At 37.3% G+C, this 25,941-nt stretch overlaps 1 protein-coding gene across 2 annotated transcripts; it reads left to right on the top strand.

Annotated features, from left to right (window-relative positions):
• Nucleotides 1-182: 182 nt before the first annotated feature.
• Nucleotides 183-25,559, top strand: LOC132029762 (anaphase-promoting complex subunit 5). 2 transcript variants are annotated; one of them, XR_009407916.1, is made up of 22 exons: nt 183-487; nt 1,795-1,954; nt 2,036-2,157; nt 2,425-2,665; nt 3,675-3,852; nt 3,947-4,025; nt 4,111-4,196; nt 7,382-7,511; nt 7,689-7,721; nt 13,070-13,318; nt 14,950-15,027; nt 15,123-15,385; nt 16,867-16,926; nt 17,020-17,087; nt 18,413-18,518; nt 18,596-18,737; nt 19,844-19,942; nt 20,419-20,683; nt 21,477-21,544; nt 23,570-23,759; nt 24,739-24,858; nt 24,934-25,559. XR_009407916.1 is itself a non-coding variant. In XM_059419112.1 (21 exons), the coding sequence occupies exons 1-20, from the start codon at nt 317-319 to the stop codon at nt 23,717-23,719; spliced, it is 2,748 nt and encodes a 915-aa protein (XP_059275095.1). In that variant the 5' UTR covers nt 183-316; the 3' UTR covers nt 23,720-23,759; nt 24,739-25,559. The 2 variants fall into 2 exon arrangements, 1 of the variants encoding a protein (XP_059275095.1); XM_059419112.1 differs by having other exon boundaries at nt 24,739-25,559.
• The last annotated feature ends 382 nt before the right edge of the window (nt 25,560-25,941 follow it).

The following is a 25,941-nucleotide window of genomic DNA, read 5'->3' as shown; positions in this document are numbered from 1 at the left end:
CTACAATTGATTTACTATCCTTGTTCATTTACTTTGTCAATCATCAAAACACACACACTTTTAAGTCAACAAATACGCATTAAGCATGTTTTGTTTTGAAATAGTGAAATTTAGGATGTGTTTGGTATGACCAAAAACACCCTTGACGTCATTATTAATGGCAGAACATGTTTCTTCTTTTTCAAAAAATTACTACTCCCCTAGCGTATTAGTACACATTTTGTCCAAGAAGCACCAAAAAGTTCAAACTTGAAACTCAAAATTAGAAAACTTGCCTCCATCGGAATACATCGGCGCGCTCAGTTGCAGTCAGTCCATGGGCGCAATGGGAGGGTTATCGAAGGCATTCACCATTACACCACACAAACTCTCCATTTGCATACTGATACAAGTCTACGCTCCTCCTTCTCAAACCTCACTTCCTTTCCCTTTCTCTTCCCTCTCTCAACACAATCTTCTCTCCTCCTTCTTACTATCTCTCACTAAGGTACCCCTTTTCATATTCTGCATTTTTACTCTTTCACTAGAAATTACTATTCTGTTGCAATTTTACTGCTGATGAGTGCCTTTTGATGCTGGTTAATTCTTGTAAAAAACAGTTTTCGGACCGAACAAAATTAATGAGCAAAATGAGGGTATTTGGTTGGAAAAGTCAGTCTTCAGAATTAAAGTGTTTTGATTCAATAATAGTGTTTTAATCATTTAGATAATATATTAGGTTGTCGATTACAAATTATTCAGTTTCTATTTTGTGCTGATAAGTGTTATTTTACTTACTTTTTTTTTTTTTGGGTAGAACACTAATGCAGAATGAAAACTGTTTTGATATAAATATAGTGATTTATTCAGTTTTGCTTTGAGTGATTATTAAATAGTCAATTGGAAATTATGCAGTTTCATTTTAATGCTGAAACTTTTTTTTTTTTTTTTGGGTTGAACACTAAGCACTGATTTTGACTCTGAAACTGATTCAGTAAAAGTTTGATGCTGGTTAAATATTGTAAAAAGAGTTTTCAGACCAAATAAAAATAATGAAAAAAATGAGGGTATTTGGTTGAATAAGTGAGTATCCGTAATGAAACTGTTTTGATACAATATATTGATTTAATCAACAACAACAACAACACACCTAATATAGTCCCACAAGTGGGGGCTGGGGTGTAGGCAGACCTTACCCCCACCTTTGTGGGGTAGAGAGGCTGTTTCCGATAGACCCTCAGCTCGAAAGACACACTTAAAAAAAGTAAGACACATAAATGAAGCATAGTGATTTAATTACTTTAGATATATATCTTGCTTATTTATATAATTAATTGTTGAACAAGTGTTTAAAAGTAATACTGTAACCTTTTGTGAAAAAGTGATTCTTTGTTGTGATAATTAAGCACTGATTATGGTTAGTGAAACCGATTTAGTCCGAGCTAGTTATTTAATCAGATAAAGGAAGCACACGGAACAGCTCCTCAAGGTCGGTGCTATGTGCTGCGCTTGTTGTACCTTTGACATCAGAAGATTCAGAATTCTACTGTATACGGTGTTAGAACTGGGTTTATGTTGATAGGGTTAAAATTTCTGATTTGAGCTTATTTTTCTTACCTGGAAATTTTACTGTGGTGTTTGATATGGATTATGCTGATTTGAATTTTACTGGTCATTTTTTCCTGGTTTGGAGAATGTGTTTTATGATTATATATCAATCGTTTTGTGGGTAAAATGGTTGGGGTCTAAATCTCCAAGTAGAGTGTAGAGAATGCTGTTTGAACAAAGCAAATTTGTCTTCTTTTCCTGGAACAGTCGTCTGAGGATATTTTTGAGCCAAAGCTGGATGAACTTGTCGCACAACTTAAGGAAATTGGAGGTGTACTGAATCATTGGTTGAGTGACCATTTAGCTCGCAAATTATCATCATTAGCCTCACCAGATGATTTGTTTAACTTTTTCAATGACTTGCGAGGTAATTGAATTCATTGTTGCTCTAAGTTTGTAACCTGCTTAACATTTTATTTACCCAGTTTTATGTTGTTATAATGAGTAGGCATACTTGGGGGTTCTGATTCAAATGTCATGGATGACGATCAAATCATTTTGGATCCTAGCAGCAATCTTGGAGTCTTTGTTCGTCGTTGCTTACTTGCGTTTAATCTTTTGTCATTTGAGGTACTATCAAGCTATTCATTATCTTGTCAGAAAGACTTGGCTCTGTCAAGACAAGGGCGACTTGGCTCTGTCAAGACAAGGGCACCAGTGAAACACAAAGTTTTGTTGTGCACTCATTGCCATTTATTGAACAGTTTGATGTTTGGTTCTACTTTTCCAAATTGACTTGCTATATGTTACTTATTTTTGCTTGGATCATGCATAGAGTAATTCCACTCATTTTAAAAGTTAATAACATGTATCTCTGGATTGTTTTTCTGTGAGTAGGCTGTCTGTCATCTTTTAACAAATATAGCAACATATTGCAAAGAGTCTCTCTCTACTTATGAGTTATCACATTTCAACGATTCTGATAGCGATACTGAAGCACCAAGGCACTATGAGAACATGGATTTGGAGAATTTTGTTGTCGAGAAAGTCAACAAAGAAATTGAATCAAGAAATGTGGTTGATGAAAGACTTTCTTTCCACAATCATGCACCTAAAGCTCTAGTTAGAGCAATTGAAGGTATTTTTCTTTGGTAGATTTCCTTAAACGTAAAACCATATTCATATGCATTGGGAAAGATTGATTCCTGTATGTTGCAAAGTTTGCATGATTCCTGTATGTTGCAAAGTTTTCATTCAATAGTTCAGTTGAGAATTCTGCTACTATCACTCCATGAGAAAGGGCTTTGTGGGTTAAAAGAAAGTAGAGGAAGAGTAGAGTTATGCTCCTTTCGAAAACATTTTGTCGCTATTTTTTGCAAGGATAAGCATTCCTTTGACTCATTCCAACAAGAATAAGGTTTAAGTACATCATATAGGTAGTCAAACAATTTAGAGCACAATTCAGATTTAATGTGTGAACAGCGAACACAACCAGTATTCTAATTTCAGATGATATTTTTTGATAAGTATTTTTACAGATGATATAGTCATGTTGAGTTTAGTTGATATTCTATGAACTCCAGATCCAGTTGGATACAGAGCTTCTTCAGGTCTTGTAGTTTGCTTCTTCTGCTGTGTAGATGACTTATTTGGAGGTCAATCGAAGGAATAAATCTATGGGAATTTCACACTTATGCCGCACAAATTTTTAAGACAATTCCCAAAAATAACATGAAAAAGCTGCTGCAGCTATTACAGACCCTTGCTAATAACTGTAGCAGCCTTGTTTACCTGCCCTTATATGATGACTGTGTAGATAAAACACTTGTTTTGAAGCCTGTAAAATAGAAGTATAAAGGATCTATAGACATTTCCCTCTCATGCAGTACAAAATATTAAGGGAATTCCAAAAATTAAAATCAACAGAAGCTGTCGAAGCTATTACCGACCCTTACTGATTGCTGTAATAGTCTTATTTACCTGCCTAAGATAAGATGTGTTGATATCTGTTAAGTAATCCGAGTATCATGTTCATCTTTTAACTGTCTTTGGTTCTTGCTTAATAAATGATTTTAGAAATGAATAAGCCCAGACAAAAGATACATGTGCTTTTTAAGTGCCTAATGTTAGTTACTCATGGCTTGCAGATCGTGATTTTTCTCCCGGGCCACAAGTTAGAAAAATCAATAAGCCTAGAGAAGTTAGCGCATGCACATCTTCTTCTTGTGATGTATCGGATTCTGTTGATTCTCCATCTGGGGCTTTCTTACGTACAAACTGGCAAATACAAGGTTATCTATTGGAGCAAGCTGATACAATTGAAAGGTGACTGGAGTTTTATCGATACTACTATTCAGCACATCATGTTTGTCAGAGACACTTGTGAATCACTTACTTGAATAATTTATTTCTTTTTCAGGCAGGGAAGCTCCTTCCCTCTGAATGCTTTTGAGTCTGTATTGAAGGATCTTCTTAAATTAGCTCCTGAACTACATCGTGTAAGATTCTATGGAGTGAGGTGTTTTGGGGATTTGAGTTGATTCTGTGTTATCTGTCTCTAAAGTAATTTTTTGTGTATTGAAGGTTCACTTCTTGCGTTACTTGAATAGCCTTTATCATCAGGACTATCATACTGCTCTAGAAAATATTCACCGATATTTTGATTACAGGTATACTTATATCATCTATCATGTTGTCTCTTACATTTCAAACTTCCTTCATGTTTGCATTAATAAATACTCGCAGAATCTTTGCATGATGCTCGATTTAGTATAATAGTTCCCAGTGCTTGTTTACTCAAAGATACCAGCAATCAGCCAGAAAACTAGACATTTGGTTTCAAGAAGATATGCTGTCTAAGCATTCTAGGCTACCATAATGTGTCCTTGGGCTTAGTGTGTGGACCCAAAAAAAATGCCAAATTTAACACCCAAGGATGTGGCCTAGTGGTCAATGAAGTGGGTTGGGAACTATGAGATCTCAAGTTCAAATCCCAGCAGAGAAAAAACACTAGGTGATTTCTTCCCATCTATACTAACCTTGGTGGAGAAAGTTACCTGTTACCTGTTGCTGGTAGGAGGTGGTAGGTATCTCGTGGAGTTAGTCGAAGTGCATGGAAGTTGGCCCCAACACCATAGTTATAAAAAAATGCCGCATTTTGGATTCAAACTTGTGATCTTGAACAATTTTTGAATCCCTATTAACACTACATTAAAACATCCCTTATATCAACGAGAATAAAATTTTATTTGTACAAAAATGTTTCTATCCTATTAGCTCAACAAAATTTTCCAATGAAGGGGATTTAATTGAACCTCCATCAATGAACGTAGGTTAGCCATTGCCTGCCACTGCCTGAGCTTACCCTTGCAATTCTACGAGCTTCCTCAATGATTAGACTTTGGCGAAACAAGCTAATTTCTACTTGAGAATCTTATTGCTTATGATGATCTTATCATGCTTATGAACGTGGATTAAATAGGCCTTGGGGTGTTGATGATTCAGTTATATCTTCGGGTGAAATGGTCGATTCCTGTGCTCATTTAGATGGTTGATTCCTAGGTTCAATAAGTTTTTTGTAAAAGCAGTTACTAGAGCAAGGGGTGAAAAATCAGGTACAATTATGTTTAAGACGGTATATTGACAAAGAGATATTTTAAGGTATAACACAACAATGCATAAAATTCTCAAAGCCTTTTATAGGTTTTGTTGTGCCCATTTATTGAAAATTAAGAATTTCTCCCATAGCTTACTTAAGCTGATAAAGAAATAGACCTTGGGCCTAACTCAACCGCAAAAGCTAGCTCAAGAGATGAGGTTGCCCAAAGACCATACCATATAAGGAGAAAATTTTTGCCTCCCAACCATCGATGTGGGACTTAACACTCGACATCTGTAGCATGGACAATATATGATAGGGGTCCACCATTGGGTAAATCAATACTTGATTGGGCCTGACTCTGTTACCATGATACAGAAATAGATCTTGGGCCTTACTCAACCCCAAAAGCTAGCTCAAAAGGTAATGATTGCCCAAGGCCATATAAGTAGAATATTTGCCTCCTACCTACCGATATGGTACTTAATAGAAGCAATGCTAATTTAAGAGGTAGGTTTCCAAATTGTGCTTGAAATGGTATATTTGTAAGTAAAATAAATGGAATAGAGTGAGAGAACTAGAAGAGGGGGAAGTATGGTGTGGTGTAAGCGCGCCAATCATTATTACAACAACAACAACATGCCCAAATACCCAGTGTAATCCCACAAGTGGGGTTTGGGGAGGGTAGGATGCACGCAGACCTTACCCCGACCTTTAGAGGTAGAGAGACCGTTTCCAATAGACCATCGGCTCAAAAATCATTATTACTAGTGTGAAATTAATTAAAACTTCTCATTGATTTGATTGATATCTTTTACCAATTTACAAAGAGGTGCTCCTAATTTAGCACCCAAGGGTATGGCCTAGTGGTCAATGAAGTGGGTTGAGTACCGTGAGGTCTCAGGTTCAATTCTCAGCTAGGTGATTTCTTCCCATCTGTTCTAAGCCTAGGTGGACAGAATTACCTGGTACCTATTGTTGGTGGGAGGTGGCAGGTATCCCGTGGAATTAGTCGAGGTGTGCGCAAGGTGGCCCGGACACCACGATTATATAAAAAAAAAGAGGTGCTCCTAATTTAGGAGTCTTAGGTTACATACAGTATGGTAGGTAATCAATCTCTATGCTAATATGGTAAGTAAATATTCCATAATCAAATAAGAATATCCTATGATTTTTTTTTTTGAAAATGGTAACAGTATCCTATGAAATATTTTATAAATTTTTTCCTTATACAAGTAGAATGAATCTAGACCTATTATTTTAACAGACCCCCTCAAACTTAAAGTAGGAATACTAACTTGAGTTTACTTATTTTGAGTCAATAGAAATTTGAAGCTGAAATCTCGTTAGAATAGTGCACAATCACATAAAAGAAGTGCTAGAATTCTTTCCCCTGGGGAGTCATCGGTAAGTGAATGATAAAAGAAAGTGCTTCTTGCAAGATTGTGTAAACCAAGATTTTGAGAGTAAGCATTGAATCCCCCTTCACAAAGAGGTCTCTATTCTCAATCACCAAGCAGAGACATGGTGGTGTAAATTTTTAAGACACTATCAGCGTAACTTGAATCTCAACACAATGATAACAATTCAACGTTTAGAGAAGGGCACTAATTGCGTCGAAAATAAAATTGTCAGTTGCTAGGATGATTCATTGCACCAGAATAATCGCCCTGAACGATCCTAAAGAGAGGAGTGGTACCTCAACTGCCGTCGGAGAGAGGAGCAACGCTTGAATGGTCATTCGGAGAATAGTGACAGTGTGACACCGATTGTCGAAGAGCGGAGCGTGCGGAACATCGAAATGAAGAAGGAAAAAATAAACAATGGCTGGGCGGGCGGTATACTTTGAGTCTTTACCAAGATCACAGATGCTTTAATACCATATGAAAAGAAGAAAAACTTCTCATTAACTTGATTTTAACATAATTTATTACAAGAGGCACTCCTTATATAGGAGTCTTAGGCTACATACAAGATGTTAGGTAATCAGTGTCCATGCTATTAAGGTAAATAAATATTCCATGATTGAATATAGAATATCCTACAGTATCCAATAGAATATTCTATAATTTTATCCTTATTTAAGTACAATTAATTTAGACATGTATAAATTTAGACACATATTTATGTGAATTTTTTTTGATGATCGAGAATTCGTCTGGAGCTATCCCTTTAGGCCAACCATAGCTTTGGATAACGTATTTACATGATATTCTAACACCTTGCAAATAGATCTGAGAAATATTTTTATCGAAGTGCAGGGACAGAAGGATGTGATTTTGTATCTTCTTCAACAGGCTGCAATAGCTTTGGGAGATATGAAATTGCTTTATTATGCTTGGGGATGATGCATTTTCATTTTGGGCACCCGAAGCAAGCTTTGGAGGTAGGCATATCGAATGTCATTTCCTACCTTCATTGTCCATGGTTATGCTACTTTATTGATTTTGATGTAGGTCATCCCCCCGTTATTCGTGTGGTGAAGGTGAGGATGGGCATAGGAATGGTCTTAGGATCTTTGGTGTTGCATTTCGACATAACAATTATTTGCTTAACATTTCAGGTGTTGACAGAAGCAGTCCGCGTGTCTCAACAGGTGGCCTTTTGTTCCTTCTCTTTCTTTCGGCTATGGCTTCCCTTTTCTCTTACATCATTTTATATTTCATTCTTTTGTGCACTAAAGTGGCATAGCATATTCTTTGTAAGGCTTGCATCAATACAAGTGTGTCATATGAGTATCTTTCAGATGAAAGGCAACCAAGATTAAAATCACGTGATCCTAATGGCAATCAACATACGCATCTGCAGTGACACAACCAACAATAACAACTATGCCTCTGTCCCAAACAAATTGGAGTCGGCTGCCCTTATTGTCCATGTTTTCTCATTCAAGTTCAACTCATGTCATCTTCATACCAGGAAAAATAAAAATGAAAAATAAGTTAATGATATATAAATAATAGTAGTAGTAAATATTAGTAATTGAAAATGATTTCTCTGCAATGATACATCTAGTGTTGATAACATGTTAAAAACTTGCTTTATTAATCACTTGCAGTGGCAATTTTGTGATTGATAGAGTAGTACTTACTACGACATACCCAGTGAAATCCCACAAAGTGAGGACTGGGGAGGGTAGAGTGTACGCAAACCTTACCCCTACCTTGGGAGGTAGAGAGGCTGTTTCTGGTAGACCTTGGCACAAGGACAAACAGTTCAAAGCAGTATAAAATGTCATGGCAAAATACTATAAAAAAGCATGATAAAGCTATCTAAAAACAAGGAGCCGTAGCTACCACCAAATAATACGATAATCGAAGTACAAGATTCATCAGATTGTAGCAGAAATCGAAGGACATGAAACTACCAGCATAATACTACGACTACTAGTATGAAAGGATAAGTAGGACAATGCTCAACTACCTACTAACCTTTTACCCTAATCCGTGTCCTCCATAACCACCTATCTAAGGTCATGTCCTCGTAAGCTGGACGTGCGCCATATCATGTCTAATCACCTCTCCCCAATACTTCTTCAGCCTACTTCTGTCTCTCCTGAAATCGTCCATAGCCAACCTCTCACACCCTCACACTGGAGCATCCGCGCATCTCCTCTGCACATACCCAAACCATTTGAGCCTCGCTTCCCGCATCTTATCCTCCACGGAGGCTACTCCCACCTTTGTCCCGGATATCTTCATATCTAATCTTATCTCTCCGCCTACACATCCATCACAACGTTCTCATTTAACGCAAATTTCATCTTCTACACGTGAGAGTTCTTGACTGGCCAGCACTTTGTCCCATACAACATAGTAGTTCTAACCACCACTCTGTAGAACTTGCCTTTAAGTTTTGGTGGCGCCTTCTTATCATACAAGACTCTGGATGCGAGCCTCCATTTCAGCCACCCTACACCAATACGATGTGTAACATTCTCATCAATCTCTCCATTCTTTTATAAGGTAAATATTTTTATTAACAAATGGGGAAATCCTCGTATACAAGCCGTATACCAAAAGGAGTGAATCTATACCAAAATATGATTCTCAACAAATGACCAAATTCTCTATACAAATAGGGACCTCATAAGTACACCAAAAGAAAAGTAGAGATGAAACACTACTTGCAACTTTAAAAGATCTTGCTCCACCCCTTCAAATGCCCTCCTATTTTCTCTCTTTCCAATGACTTACATAATTGCTAAAGGGACGACACTCCATTCCCTTGATTTTCTCTTCCCTCTTCTCTGATTCCAACTATGCAAAACCTCCTTCACTATGCCCGGCAGCCACTCCCCACCAACGACTAGCCACCTTGCAATGCAGTAGAAGGTGATCAACATTTTTGCTTAAGAACCTTACACATAAACCACCAACTGACACAAGTAATCCTCCTCTTCCTCAGGTTTTGGCATTAAAATAGCAACTTGCTGCCAACCATACAAAGTAACACACCTTGCTCGGTGCTCCAGGGATCCAGATAGAGTCATGGGGAAAGTGCAATCCTCTCTCACTAGTAACCTCTTGTAAAAAGAAACAACAGAAAATAAACCATCTCCACACGTCTGAAGGAATATTAGGAGAGGCAAGCCCATACAAAAACTCAATAAGATTGTGATATATTTCGATCTTCCAATCTTGTAGTTTCCTTCTAAATCTTAAGTCCAATGAATAATCCTTTCATGAAACCCACGGATTTGTTGGACTGTCATCTTTCTTTGGCTAGATACCCGATATATGTTAGGGAAACTCCTTTCAACACGTTCTCCCCACACCATTTATATGCCTAAAAACTGATCCTGCTTCCATCGCCAACCTTAAAGGAAATATGTCCCCAAAACTCATCCCACGCCTCCACAAACCTCACCCAAACGGAGTTGTGATGTTTTTAGTTCTCCATTTCCCTTCCATAATTCCATACTTATCCGCTACCACCCTCCTCCAAAAAGCATTCTCCTGCACCCTAAATCTCCATATCCACTTCCCTAACAGAGCTTTGTTGCACCTGGAGATCTTTCACACCAAGTCCTCCCCATTCCTTTGGAGAAGTGACAACTTCCCAATTTGCAAGATGATGTTTCCTTATGCATTCCGTTGTGTCTCATAAAAAGTTATGCTAAAGTGTTTCCAAACTGTCATACACTTCGCCGGGAGGCTGCAAAAGGGACATGAAATGCGTAGGAATGCTGGACAGTGTACTTTTGATCAACACTTCCTTCCCCCTTTCGACAAATACCTTTTTTGCCATTCCACTAGCCATTTCTTTACTTTCTCGATCACTAGATTCCACACTGCTAGGTATTTGTTAGAAGCACCCAAAGGTAGACCCAGATAAGTAGTAGGTAGAATACCCAATACTTGAAACTTCCTTTATTTTGAATGACCTGAGTACCAAATCTCACTTCCACGCCAGCCTCATGCGTGATGTTAGTGAACTTGCACTCCAAGTACTCTGTTTTGGTCCTACTCAACCTGAACCCTTTAGACTCCACGGTCTGTCTCCAAACCTCCAATATTGACGGTTTGGTTGGTTGGCCTCCCTCTTTTGCCTTGCTATGTCTGTCATTTTAGGAGAGAAATATAGTCAGTTATTTGTGTTTTATAAGAGGAAGAAGCTCTTAGTGGCTGGATCCATATTAAATTAACCTTTTTTCAGCCACTCAATTATCATCAAAAATTCAAGCATAATACTTTTTCCTTCTCATTTTGTTCATTGTAGCATGAATGACTATTGCATTTTAAAAATGTAATTTGACTTCTTATTGTATTAGTAGTAGTAGAACAAATTATTACTCCATCCGTTTCAATTTAGTTGTCTGGTTTTGAAGTTATGGGGTGGAGTGCTGGCCAGTGAAGAACATTCATGTTCAGAAGATGAAGGTAGCGGAGGTGAGGATGCTCAGATGGATGTGTGGGCATACCCGGAGAGATATGATTAAGAATGAAGTTATACAGGACAACGTGGGAGTGATATCAGTGGCGGACAAGATGAGGGAAGCGAGGCTGAGAGCCTGAGATGGTTCGGTCATGTGAGGAGGAGAGGTGAGGATGCGCCAGTAAGGAGGTGCGAGAGGTTAGCAGTAGCAGGAGTTAGGAGAGGTAAGGATAGGCTAAAGAAGAATTGGGGAGAGGTAATTAGACAAGACATGACACAACTTCAGCTGACTGAGGACATGACCTTAGATAGGAAGGTATGGAGGTCGAAGATTAGGATGGAAGGTTAGTTGGTAGTGGAATCCAGTTATCGCGTAGTTTTTTATGCTTTTGATGTGTATTACTATTTGTTGCTGCATTTGTTTTGCCTCTTTTTTTGCCTCCTGCATTGATTTTGTTTCTTTTGAGTCGAGGGTCTATCGGAAACAGGCTCTCTACCCCATAAAGGTTGAGGTAAGGTCTGCGTACATCTTATCCTCCCCACTCGTGGGTTTACACTGGGTATGAGTACTCACGTAGTTCTTACTCTTCGATGTGCATTAACATCAGTTGAACATTTGTGGTGTATCTTGCTATTTTACTACTATACTTTTTATATCTGCTTCAAAGTACTTTTTGTTCCTTCCACTTTCTTTTCTCTTCTTTCTTTCTCTTTTCCTTTCTTGAGCCGAGGGTCTTTCAAAAACAACCTTTCTGCCCCACAAAGGCAGAGGTAAGGTCTGCGTACATCCTACCCTCCCCAGACCCCACTTGTGGGATCACACTGGGTATGTTGTTGTTGTTGGTTTTTACTTGGCATGGAGTTTAGGAAAGAAATGAAGACTTTTCAATCTTGTGGTCTTAAATTAAAGATATGTAGAGTGTACCAAAATGCCCTTTAATCTTGTGGGCTTAAACATGCCACGTGAAAAGTTGGAATTAAAGAGTTGCCAAAAAAGGAAGAGACATTCTTTTCGAAGCGGACTGAAAAGGAAAGTAAGACCAGCAAAGTGAAACGGAGGGTGTATTATTATTAGTTGATAAGTTAGTGTGATGGGAAACACAAATTGTCATTGTTTGAATTTGAATTTGAATTTTTTAAATGGTTAGAATTATCAAATGAACTGAGAGTGCTTAGAATATTATATTTATAAAAGTGTATCAAGCATTTCATGATTGGATACCCGGGAAATTAGCGTGTTATGCTCTTTAAAATAAAAAAATCAGAATAAGAAATATACTATACATAAAAGATACTGCATCTATTTCCTTCTTCTGGTCTATCTGCAAATGATTTCAGTCTCCTAGAAATTTCCTATCACAGCCCATATTGTAACAAAAGTTACATGGATCCTGTCTTTTTACACTTTCCGATACAACTTTTCACTTCTATTTTCTTAAATGTCGCAAAGTAACTTTTAGCTGTTGCATTTTCCAACTTCAACTGTTGTTTAAACAATCATCTAAATCAAAAGAAGACTCCATCTGGAGGGGAGCTTTAATAATTTTTAACAAATTGCATTACATGTTTAGCTGACTTCCAAAAAGTGCAACCTCTGAATAGAGAGATTTGAAAAGATCCTGCCATTACAAATCTCCAAAATAGCATCCATCTCTGTTACAGTAGAACCCTTGTGACCGATGCATTAACTGTAAGTGGCCAAGGAGCTGCCCAGAAAATGGAAACCTCTCTTCACTATCAGCTACTCATCCTGAACCGTTTAATTGCTAAAAATGTGAAACCCGCTGATGAAAAGGTACAAATAAAAACTCAGTTGAAGTGTCTATGTCCTCAATGATTTTGGCTTGTCTTTCACTGTATTGATCAAAACTCTGGTAGAAAGATTTTTACTTCTCGTGGAGAGAGCAAGAAATATGGATATTCAGTCCTCCCAGATATCAGTTCGTTTCAAGACATCAACAGGCCTGATGTGCCTTTAATAACTTTCCTTGGTGGAGTTGCCTCTTTATTTAATTTATGTACATTTCTTACTGGGAGATCTAATATTTCTCCTCTCCACATGTGCAGCAAAATAATGACAGTTGTCTTGCTTACACGTTAGCAGCAATTTGCAAGTTGTTGTCTGAATTTGGAATCTCAAACATGAGGGGACTTATCGGTTCATCCTATTCACCAGTTACCAGTATAGGAACTTCATTATCCACTCAACAACTCTTATATGTTCTCTTGAGAAGATCCTTAAAGCGAGCAGAAAGTCTAAAGCTGAAACGGCTGGTTGCATCTAATCATCTTGCCATGGCTAAATTTGACCTCACTGTAAGTGCTTTAATACTCTCTTGTTATTCATTACAGTGACCTAATAACCTAAGGTGATTTCAGTCATAGCATACACCACGGGAAAAGTCCATTTGCACGAGTACAGTGTGTTTATATAAAGGTGAAATGTAAAGGCAGCAAGAAAGAGAAGCGGAACCCATTCTCGCTTATTCATGTTGCATGGTGTTACTCATGTTTGTGTCTTTGAATATGTAGCACGAATTACTCAATTGAATTTGTTGCTTTTGGGTGCTCATTATTAAATTTAAATTGTAACGTAGATATTTTTCTATAGGATACTGGATAATCCAATGGGGGGATGGTGAACTTTTGAGATTTGGAGAGTGTGTAGAATAGCCAGTGCCAGGTTTAATTCATGAACTTAATAGTTCTAATATGCAATAATATTAGCATCTCTTACTTCATACATTCAGACTATGCCTTCTCAAAAATAATCAGACTATGCCTTCTAAAAAGTAATCAGACTATGGATACTTTTAACTCTCATCATCCGATTTATTTCTCCTATCTGAGATATCTAAAATGTGAGACACATCAGGCTTTGGTTCAAGAGTAGACCTAATACAATGTGGTTTATATGATAGGTGCGCGTCATAAGTTCGAATCCCATCTAGTGAACCCGGTTTGTTATTTAAGTGGAGAAAAGTATAGGGCCATGCCCATTATGCACTGAGTTTTGGAGCTGGAATTAGTGGATTTGTTGTTATAAAAGAAAAAAAACTACAATTCATTTCGTATCTGTTTGAAGAAAAGTTATACAAGAAAAAAACTACAATTCATTTCGTGTTTGTTTGAAGAAAAGTTCAAATCTCTAAACTAAGTGGAATCCAAATTGCCAGGGTCATGTTGCCCCTGTTTCACATTTAGGGTATGTGAGTGATCGAACTTATGCGTGGCTCATGCTTAATTTTTAGGAAATTATCTTCTTCAAAGAGCTAAAGTTGTTCATGTTCTGGTCCTTACGGATGTGTTCATTTCTCAGCATATTCTTGCACTTTACTTCATTCCAAACACGAAAGTTGCCTTCACACAACATCAATGAACAGAATTGTCCCAGGAGATTACATTGAACTTCACATGAGTAAAAACTGGCTTAATACGAGGAACAAATGTTGACCTGATAATAGAGTTTCTGTGATGCCACAAATCAAAGATACCTTTCAATTTTATAGAAATAAAGCGAGAGTGTTTAATTGAAATAATCTTTCAAATCCATTTCCTGCTTTCTTAGAATTAAGTGATTCTCTGAAATGCTTTTGAAGCAGGTTAAGTGTCACTACTTCACTTTCCATTTGAAGACCTGGCTAGATATGAGCTCAATTGTCATCTGCTACAATTTTAGAAGTCCGCTTACTGTGTTCTGCACATATATGATTCCTTTGCCCAGCTGTAAATGCTTAACAGTTTTACCTGGGATATTTGCAATATAGCGCCAGAATATTTTCTCCATACTTTCTTGTTAACACTAACACTAGGAATGTTAATTCCTCTGATCATGGGGAGTCGCTGCTGAACATTGTATTCTTAGAAGGCTTTTCGCTCTTTTTATATGGTTGATGTCTTAATATGTGTTTTACAATGAAACTGAACTTATGACATTTAATGTGCAGCAAGTGCAACGACCTTTGCTTTCATTTGGTCCAAAGGCTTCCATGAAACTTGCAACATGCCCAAGCAATGTCTGCAAGGTTATATTCATCCTAGATGTTTGCTTAATATTTTAAAGTGTAAAGTATATTTTGAGTTGTCCATTTCTTTGACCTGATTGTATTCATTCTTGCAGGAACTGAGGTTGAGTTCTCATCTGATTAATGAATATGCTGATGAGGCTTCACTGATGATCTCGGATGGGGCTTTCTGTACTCAATGGATTAAGAATTTAAAGAAGCCAAAAGGTTCTGTTATCTTTTCCCAGGAGAATGATTGTAGGAGTAATACCGATGCGTTCCAGTTCTGTGGGCAGCCATGTTCCATCCCTGGATCTGTGCTGCAACTTTTAGGCTCTTCATATTTGTTCCGTGCTACTGCCTGGGAGGTATATGGCAGGTGATGTGGTGTCTTGGTTCTCATTCTTTTTCTGCATACAGTACCCCTCTGTTTTCTATGTGAGATACGTTCCTTGTGCAATTTTCGATAAAGTGCTGTTTCAGAAGCATGAAAATATTCTGCCTGGGTGACCACTACCAATGTTAAAATTTTCTAACTGCATGGTTAGTCAAACTATGCCACTACTTGTGATAAATGTTCAGGGAAGGGTTATTAAGGAAGAGCAACAAATCTGCGTTGCTGCTTAATTAGAAAGATACCTAAGTGTCTACTTTCAAATGCAGATAATAAGTACTACTCCCTCGTTCTGAATTCAAGGGTTTTCACCTTGACTGGACAGGTATTAAGGCCTTAAACCTCAATAGTTCAAGCATTTTAGGCTGTCTACATCACACCCCTTGTGGCGCGGCCCTTCCCTGGACCCTGCTAACACGGGATGCTTTGTGCACCGGGCTGCCCTTTAGGTGGTTCGCAAGTAAGGGATTTGCCTATTAAATAATTTCAAAAATTTAAGTACTAACGTGGCACTTGGTACTCTTCTGATTGGAGAAAATGTTGTATTGGTTATACTGAGATTAGTTCCACAAGATTTTAAGCCAGAAACCAAATGTTGTATAAGTAACACAATTTTTATTCAGATCAATTTTTCTTTCATTCAAACCAAATGACCTATTATTCTCTGGAGTACTTCCCCATAATTCAAACTTTTGGTTGGAACTTTCACTAGTTCCATCAAATAACACAACATTGTCTGTAAATAGCATAATTAGGGTAAACAAGTATAGGCTCAAAGTCAATCCTTGGTGTAGATCCATGATCATGGGGAACTCACCACAGTTTCACACAAAGGGGAAGCTCTCTCGTACATATCCTTTATTGCATTTAATGTTTAATATGAACTTGTTTATTTTCCAACACCAATTTTTTTATTCTCCAAAACCCACTAGGGGGCTTTTCTTGGCACTCTATCATACGCTTTCTCAAGGTCAATGAACACAACAAGTAAATCTTTCTTTCTTTGGTGTTAAATATTCATCAATCTTCATAGCAAGACTATAACCTCTGCTGCAGATCTACTAGGCATAAATCTAAACTGGTTCTCTGTATGTTGTAGTATCTATATGTCTATGCCTTATTTTGATCGAAAAATGTCTATGGTCCATCACTCTTCCCCAAAGTTTCATAATATGACTCATAAGTTTAGTGCCACGATATATGACACATATTTGAATATTTCCTTTGTTCTTATATATTGGAATGAAGCTACTCTTTATTTACTTGTTAAGCATCGTAGGACTTCTTAGTATAGCATTAAATAGCTTGGTAAGACATACTACTTTAACATCTGGACTACATGCTTTTTCTAATCCTTGTATTTCTCATAACATCCTTTACTTTAACTGGCCTACTTATTACATGAACTCAATTCTAATTCAAATGTCTTTACTGATTTTATCTTCTCCTTGTGTGTGCTAATTTAGTGCACCTCTTGCTCGAATGAATGCACTTCTTTATGCAACATGCTTTGCTGACTCATCCAGGTAATACTTGTATGAATTCTTAAGTAGTTGAGCTGTCTGAAATTGTGCCTTCATATTCATCTGACAGAAATTTCCTTCCTTTTCTGCTTGCAGTTTGGATGATGTGGCGTTAGCACATGGCAAACTTATCCAGCATCTAGCAGTATTTAAGGGATACAAAGGTTTGCACAAATATCTGAATACTTCTTAAGTATTCTTGAATTGGCATAGCTATGCTTACATGCATTCATAGGCTCGTCGCATTAGGATACATAAATAATTGTCATGGAGCGGTACTATACTTCAGCTATTTGCTGATGCATTGTTTACTTGATTCTTTTTGTTTACTCAGTGGATGTATATAATTTTTTTATTACACCCGTAAGGTAAACCCACGCCTCTTTAGGTAATGCTTGCTTTTACACATAATTGCCATTTGGTATTGGTACTGTCTTTAATCTCTGCAATTTTTCTGTAGCCCTAAAGTACCTACGAAGAAAATGGACCTTAGGCCCAACAAAACTCTAAATGTTAGCTCACTAGGTGAGGATTGCCCAAGGTCATATGAGAAGACAACAACCTATTCCCTCAACCTATTTGGGACACTCTAGCACACCCTTCCCCCTGCATGATCAGAACTAGACATGTGGAGCATGAACAACATAATATAGGAGCCCAACCAAGAGTAGGGATGGATTTGAATATGATACCATGTTAAGAAAGTGGACCTTGGGCCTAACTCGATCTCGAAAGTTAGCTCATGCGGTGAAAATTGCTTAAAATCATTGAAGGAGACATGGTAAAAATTGTCGGAACATCAGCCTATTCCCTCCCAGATATTTCAAATTTACCATAGAATTTGCCAAAACTGAAGACAGCCATATGACATACAGGTCGGCTCATGTAAAAAATGGTGTTTTGACAGAAACAGGCAGTGATTGGCTTTTTCTTTTTCCTTTTCCCCAGAGGCGGATAAAATTTATGTGTAATTTGGTCAGAAGAAGGATAGAACTTAGCAGTAGGTCGAGTAGAATTATGATTGTTATAGGTAATGGGTTGTGGCCAAAGTGTTCTTAGGTAAATACCAGACAAACCTCATGTAGATCATATACAATAAGCATTTGTGGCAGTAGTGCAGGAAAAATTTCAGAACTAATTAGCTTTTTCTTGTAGCTACTGAATTATGTCCAAAGTGTTCTCAGGTAAATTCTGATCAATCTCATGGCCTGGAAGGGATCCGTGATTGTTTCAGTCTTAAGCTGGGCTTTAGTGTACTGTGCCCAAAACTGTATATAATGCCTCAGACTTCGTTGATACATATGCAAGAGTTGGAAAGCCAGATCTATTTCTTTCTTTTCTACTGTTAAAAACACTTATCCTTTTTTCTCCTACATACCTCGGAAAATAAAAGGAAAGCAAAGAGGAAAAATGAATTTATACAGTTTATATTTTAATTTTGTTTTTCTTACTTATACTCAATAATGGCTGCTTATATATGTACCTTCAGAAGCTTTTGCTGCTCTGGAACTTGCAGAGGAGAAGTTTTTATCTCTTTCAAAGTCACAAATTCAGCTTGTAAAACTACAATTGCTCCATGATCATGCTTTACATACGTAAGGCGACATCTCTAATATTTACTTGGTTTTAAACTTCTTTTTCCTTGTCTAATTGGATGTCGGTTGCTGTTCAGGGGAAATTTAAAATTAGCACAACAGTTGTGTGATGAGCTTGGTGTTTTAGCCTCTTCAGTAACTGGTGTAGACATAGAGATAAAGGTTGAAGCTAGCCTCCGCCATGCTCGAATACTGATTGCAGCAAACCAATTTAGCCAGGTAACCTGTTTTCCTTAAATTAGACCTCTTTCTAGGTGACTCAATAAGGTAGATATTGGAGATGATGTTCTGATTTCTACATGACCTGCTAACGTTTTTGATTGTTCTATTTCTATTTTTTGAACTTTGAACAAAAGGGTATGATACAATAATGCAATTGATTGGATTTTCTTGCTCATGTACTATCATATTTAATCAATAGGAGAATGTTCCCGCTTGCTCCCAAAAGAAGGTAAATAAATAATGAAAAGGAATATGATCAATTACATCCTAAACTGATGATGCCTGAAATACAACTGTTTTAGAAAATTGGACACCTGAGTTCACTGTATGTTTGCTCTTTAGTCAGGAAATGATTTAGGTTTTGTTATTTATCTATCTAAACTTTTAAGGCTTTGGCTGTTGGTGTAAGCAAATCCTAATATGGTTGTGCTGATGATCATATATTTTCTTTAGTTCATTGCCTTTATGCTTTACGCCAGTAGGTCATTTTCTTGAAAATTGGCATGGTTTTTTGCGTGAGCAGTTTTTCTTGTGAAAACCACGAGGCCATGGTCTAGTTCAAAGTGGCTGAACCAGTAAGCTGGTCTTGGTCTTAAGTCGAGTAATATTTGATCTTGCTTGATTCAGTGTATTGTTTTTGGTGTAGAAGTTCCTATAAGATGGGAAATGCCCTACCTTTGAGTGCGAAATCCCTCCTCATTCTTCTATTTATTGACTTTGGGGATAAGAAGCACCCAATTAAGCATGCTTTCCGAGTATGAGTAGTTCGCTTGCAGGTTTGCTTGTGCCTGTGATGGGAAGGATTATAACCACATCCATTCTACTCTCTGGTTTTGCAGCCAACGTGGTAATTAATGTTCATTCTGTGGGACTATTCTGAATGAGTTGCTACTTGTTACCTTAAGATATTTGAATATCAAATTTGTTTATATGGACAAGTCCAGTCTGAATCCCTTTACCCCAAGTTCTCGGAGTATTTTGTTTCTCTTACATCTAGTAACTTGATATTGTGGTGTGCTGCCGAAGTATTTATCATTATCTTCTGATTTCCTAAGGTGTAGGTAATTAGTTACTCTAATTTCCCGTCTTATTCATGTGCCTAGGCAGCAGCTGTTGCACACTCTCTCTTCTGTATGTGCTACAAATTCAGTTTGCAAGTCGAGAATGCCACTGTTCTTCTTTTACTTGCAGAGATACACAAGGTAGTGATTTACTGTTACATTGGATTAGTGAGAGTTGAATCAATATTTTTGTTCGCAAGTACTTTCTTATACTCCCTCTGGATCAAAAAGAGTGTCCACTTAGCCATTTGCACACCCCTTAAGAAAATACTAACTCCTAGAAAATAATAGGTAATTTGACTAAAATGCCCCTCATTAAATAGGTATTGGGATTTGATCCCATAACACTTAACAGGAGCAAATCTGGAAAAACAAGGTTAATTCTTTCTTGATTTGATAAGTGGACACTCTTTTTGACCCACGAAAAAAAGGCTAAGTGGACACTCTTTTTGGTCCGGAGGGAGTACAAGGTATCACGTTGTCAGAAGAAATGGAACTTCTTTTTCAATTTATGCATCTTCACCAGCGGGTTGTTACACTTGAACTTATTAAGGCCCACACTTCTTCCTTTCCCTGACATGATCAAGATGTAATAGAACTTTCTTCCTCTATTCCAGAGATCAGGAAATGCTGTTTTAGGTATTCCGTACGCATTGGCAAGCCTTTCCTTTTGTAAATCTTTCAATTTAGACCTTCTCAAAGCATCTGCTACACTGACGCTTGCGGAGCTTTGGCTCTCACTTGGATCAAGTCATGCAAAAAGAGCTTTGGATCTCATACATGGAGCATTTCCTGTACTTCTTGGTCATGGTGGTTTGGAGCTTCGAGCTCGGGCCTTTATCACCGAAGCAAAATGCTATCTTGCTGACTCAAGTTTTTCAGGTGCCTTATCAGAATTTCAATGCTCAACTGATTGCTATACTTATTTAAACAGGACTTTTCAGTAGTGTGTGTATAATCATATTATGTTTTTGAGTTATAACTACATCCTGTGTTCTCAACCTCAGATATAATCCTTCTCCATGTCCCCCAATTCCCCAAATGATGCAAACACCTTAATTTTTTACAAACTTCATTTTTTAAGGATTGGATACCCTTGTCTGGATTTGAACGACCCATCATAAGTTTTTTTATTTTTTTTATTTTTTTAACCCCTCCCCCCAGGAGCTCCCCCCTTTTTGGCTCGCCCACTACCTTTGTGTTGGAGCTGGAGGGTGCTTACTACCTGAGCAACCTCCTCTTGTCCCATCATAAGTTAGAGCCAAAAGATTAAGAGAAATTTGGGTAACTTGTTTGAGTGAGACTTCTTATGTAGAAATTATAGCTCTTGTGGACGCCTAAGATTTTTATGAATCAGAATGGAACAGGAGAACCTCTCATATCCAGCCACGACTTGCCATTTACTTTTCCAATCAAGCTGCTGCTCCATTCCCACTTCCTATGGGTTTATACATCCTTTGACCTTGAGATTCTTTGATGATTAATTTGTCGCTCTTTGGATATGATTTACCATGTACCTCATTTCAGACTCTACCTTCAATTAATGCACACGCACAGAGGCATGCTAATCATTTAAAAATTGACAGCTAACTTGCTAGGGGATTTTCTTGTTGGTGCTGTTTTCTTATATTCTTGAGCTCTTAACCTGTACTTAATGATACCTTATTGTTCTCAGTATCTGAAGAACCAGAGATGGTACTTGAACCGTTAAGGCAGGCTTCCGAAGACCTGGAACTTCTAGAGGTTAGTCAATACGGGAACAATTTAGTATTCAAAGTAGTGACATTTACACAATAATTAAAGAACTTCAGTTTTGTTTCTAAGTTCCATATGAAGACATTTTCCTGTGTAGAAAAGAAAAATTAAGGGAAAAGAAACAAATCCAAGAAATTCGAAATTCTTTAGTGTATCAATGTGCTAAAAGAAGTATATTGGATTCCTTTGTGGGGAATGATATACATCTATAGCTCAGTGAAATAATTTGAAAAAACAGAAGTTGTATTTCATGGCATCCAGTTCCCCTTTTTTCATTCAATTTTCTTCCTCTTTACCGTTTAAAAAGACCTTAACTCTAAGAAAAAGTATGTGTGTGTGGGTCCGCGCGTGCTTATGTGTTAGACTGGGGGTGTCTGCATTTAGGCATATGGACAAATAGATACAAACTTGCTATACCAAATTATAACATGTTAAAAGCTATATTGCTTGGACTCTCTAAAAAGGCTGCCGCACCCGTGTCGGATCCTTAAAAATGCACTACTTCTGGATGATCCGACATGCACTGTTCGACATTATTGAAGAGTTGTAGCGGCATAGGTTAAAGGTAGAATATACATGAGAAAAGTAAAGGCGTAGCTATCTAAAATTTTCAATTGGATGATGTGAAGGAAAATTAGAAAGAGAATGTAGAGAAGAAAATGAAGGTAAAATTCTCTAAACAGTACTCCCTCCGGATCAAAAAAAGTGTCCACTTAGCCTTTTTTTCTTAGGTCAAAAAAAGTGTTCACTTATTAAATCAAGAAACAATTAACCTTATCTTTCCAGATTTGCCTCTATTAAGTGTTATATGATCAAATCCCAATGTCTATTTAATTAGGGGTAGTTTAGTCAATTTACATATTTTTTTTTCTTGGAGTGAGTAGTTTCTTAAGGGGTGTGCAAATGGCTAAGTGGACTCTTTTTTTGATCCGGAGGGAGTAGTTACCAATTATGTGAGGTTAGTGGAAAGAAAACAAAGGAGTGACTGTGGAAAGTAACAATTCTCTAAGATTAGGATTCAATTAGGTGAATTAAATGGCACCCAAAGGTGTCGCCTGGTGGTTAATGAAGTGGAAGGAGAAGCATGAGGTCTCGGGTTCGAATTCAAGCAGAAGCAAAAAAACACTAGGTGATTTCTTCCCATCTTCCTAAATGTATACATTTCAAGTATCTAGGTTGGTTTTTCAGGAGAATGGCATGATAAATGAAGATGTAATACGTAGAATTAAAATAGGGGGCTAATGCCTGTTTCATTATAATTTATACCATTAAAAACTAAAAAAGAATTAAAATAAGTGGCTAATGCCTGTTTCATTTTAATTTATACCATTATAAAATATAAAAAGAAATTCAATTGGTGGCTGAAGTGGACGAGTGCTACGAAATTGCTAAACACATGATTGTTTCCAGTTTTAATGGCGTGCTAGGTTCTAAGTTATTTATCTTAATAATAGGTATTGCCAGTCTACATGAGCTAATACATCATTTGGGTACATCTTTTTGGCTATATTCTGGATTTATGTACTGTTGATTCTCATCAGATTAAACAATGGGAGTTCCTTGACTTTTCTACTATCATATTTGAATATGAGCAGCCTAACCTAACAATCAATAAAGAAAGAGATTAGGTATCAATGATTTTTGAGCATGTTTCATGTATCTTTTGTACCTATTCATCTGAGCGCTGACTTGATTTTTTGAGCAATGAGGGAAAACAATTTGAAATTGGCACATGATCAGCTCAACTGAACCTTCTTTGTGATTCAAATAGGTGAGGTCGGTCCATTCATTTCTTTAATTCCTTTTTTAAGGACTATGGGTCAGGTCATAATTGAAAATCATGGTTGAAGAATCAGTTCTCATCCTACTTTACTGCTTGAAGAATCCAGTTCTTGGCATACATAAGTTTGATTGACTACCATAATATCGGAACAGAACTATCTCCACAACGAATCTAATTCCCACTTGTGTAGAAGATACATTCTGACATGACAATGACTTTTTCATATGCAGTATCATAAATTGGCTGCAGAAGCTTTTTACTTGATGGCCATTGTATATGACAAGCTGGGACAGCTGGACCACAGAGAAGAAGCAGCTAGTTCATTTAGGAAACACATCACTGCTCTTGAAAGATCTGATATTGAAGATCGTCTTCAATAATGTTGCTAAGAAACCAATATTTTACATAAATATGCCTTCGGTGAGTGATTATTCGTCTTCTTGCAGGCTGCAGCTACTTATCACAGCTACTTATCATTAGGATAATTTCGTAACTGCGTAAATTTGAAACTAAAACTCTTACTGCAAGTAGGAATTTACGATTCGAAAGTCATCGTATTAAATGGAAAAGAGTTGTGCTAGCAGAAGGAAAAATTAAGTTGAGATGACTACAATGTTCTAGCTTGTACTATTTAGGTTAAATGAGGGTTTGCGGTTTTCTTGCTATTTCTCATTTTCGCATTGTTTTGATTTGCTTGTCCGTATCTGACTCTTTTCCCTTGTTTTCCTTGTTTTCTTTTGAGCCGAGGGTCTTTCGGAAACAGCCTCCCTACCTTCCAAGGTGGGGGTAAGGTCTGCGTACACTTTACCCTCCCCAGACCCCACATTGTGGGATTCAACTGGGTATGTTGTTGTTGTTGAGGGTTTGCGGTTTTCTTCGGTAGGGTTTGCGGTTTTCTTCAGTTCTGAAGAGTATTGCTTCGTTTTAAGAACAAGGAAAATTAGCTAATAATTTCTTGTGATTAAAACTAGAGAAAGAAATCTTCTATATTCTGTGCTCAACTGGAAAATTGAGAGACAATGGCATAACTGGAAGTTGGGTGTAACATCTGGCGTGCTGTTCAGTTGTTGTACAAGAAAAACAATTTTATTTATTTATTTTTGTGGGGAATAACCCTTACCTGTGTTGTCTATTGGACATTTATCTCCTCGTTCTACACAAAAAAGAAGAAGAAGCATATTACCTTCTTATGCTCTTAGAGATCTAAATGGGGAAGGAGTAATTCTGAATTACCTGAGACGCTCTACCTTAAGCATGATTGAGTTTGCCTGCTATCCTCTCTGCCTTTTCTATTAAAACTGGGAGGTTCCCATCTATTTATAGGGCGAAAGAGGTTTCTTAATCCAATTGGGGTTGCCCTCAGGAACTATCTGATTACGTTTTCTTTTTCCTATCACAGGCAGCTAGCAAAGCCGTTTTCTATCATTGCACACACAACAGCTTCGCTGTTCATGCCCCATTAGAAGCATTGTCATCAAAGATCTGTGCGGACATTGATTGTGATATAAAGGCAGTGAAGGTATAATAGATGTGGCTTTCCGATTGCCTGAACTTTTAGAAACTCTTCTAATTTCTTGACAAGTGTACCGTTCAGATATCAGACGGGCACATTTTTTGTTGATGATATGGTTGAGTAACATGAATGCTAGATGACTGGTATGCTAGTGAGTGTACCAACATTTTCGAGTATGATTGTTGGAAGATTGTCATGATTTTCTTGCCCTGCTTTAAGAGGCAAAGGCTAAATGGTTCATCGGAGGATTCAGACTAGATGTCCACAATCTCTGATTGGGTGATAGAGGTCTTACGAAGCCTACCACAGAGATTGTCTGCAGTAAGAACCATTTCCAACTTTTCTGATGATGTGCATCTATCTTATCTATAGTTTGTCCAAGTTTGGAGAGAAAAAGCACTATACAATCTTCTCTTTTTGTACAGATTATTCTGTAGTACTAAATACATAAGACTTGAGTGTTATTATGACTCTCCATGTTGCTAGTTGAGATCTTCAAATTTGTCTCCTCACCAACTGATAAAATCATTTGACACCATTGGTGTATAAATGTAATGGACCAAAATTGTGAAGATAGGTACCGAAACGTCCCCAGGAAGAACTTGGACAGTTGTGGGAGTGGATTGGATAACCTCAAAATATCTTCTATATGTTGAAAATATTTTATGGAGCGGGAGAAAATGTATGATTTGAGAGAGTAGAACTTAGATGCTTTAGGCATGCTTGATTCTCTAAAATTTACCTTGTTAGCTCTACTATATTTTCTTCAGATTATTCTCACAACATAATTGGCTTATATTAGTCCCACTTGCACTCACTAAGTTAGGTAAACACAACAAAAGATAGCAAAAGAACTGCATAGAATGCTATCTCAAAAAGAGTTTTGAACTTCCATTTTTAAGCTAAATCTAGATTTGACTGTCAAGGAATATGGTAGGATCTAAAAAAACAACCTTAAAAAATAGAAAAAAAAAGGAGAAAAATGTTAAGGCTTTGGCAAGTGAACTTCAGACTCTTATTTCATAAGTTCTTAAAACTTCGAACTTGCAAATCTGAATTTTATTTTAAAGTTCTTAACTTAAAAAAATG

This window comes from Lycium ferocissimum, chromosome 9, assembly GCF_029784015.1.
Source record: "Lycium ferocissimum isolate CSIRO_LF1 chromosome 9, AGI_CSIRO_Lferr_CH_V1, whole genome shotgun sequence".
NCBI classification, from domain to species: Eukaryota; Viridiplantae; Streptophyta; class Magnoliopsida; order Solanales; family Solanaceae; genus Lycium; species Lycium ferocissimum.
The sequence above is the reverse complement of the archived record's forward strand: the minus strand, read 5'-3'. Positions and strand labels throughout refer to the sequence as shown.

Bases quoted from the DNA above. Each gene is read 5' to 3' on its own strand.
- LOC132029762 (XM_059419112.1), top strand. From the start codon at position 317: ATGGGCGCAATGGGAGGGTTATCGAAGGCATTCACCATTACACCACAC. The intron at 2,666-3,674 runs GTATTTTTCTTT...CATGGCTTGCAG, and splicing joins TCTAGTTAGAGCAATTGAAG to ATCGTGATTTTTCTCCCGGG. The intron at 15,386-16,866 runs GTGATGTGGTGT...GTGCTAATTTAG, and splicing joins GCCTGGGAGGTATATGGCAG to TGCACCTCTTGCTCGAATGA.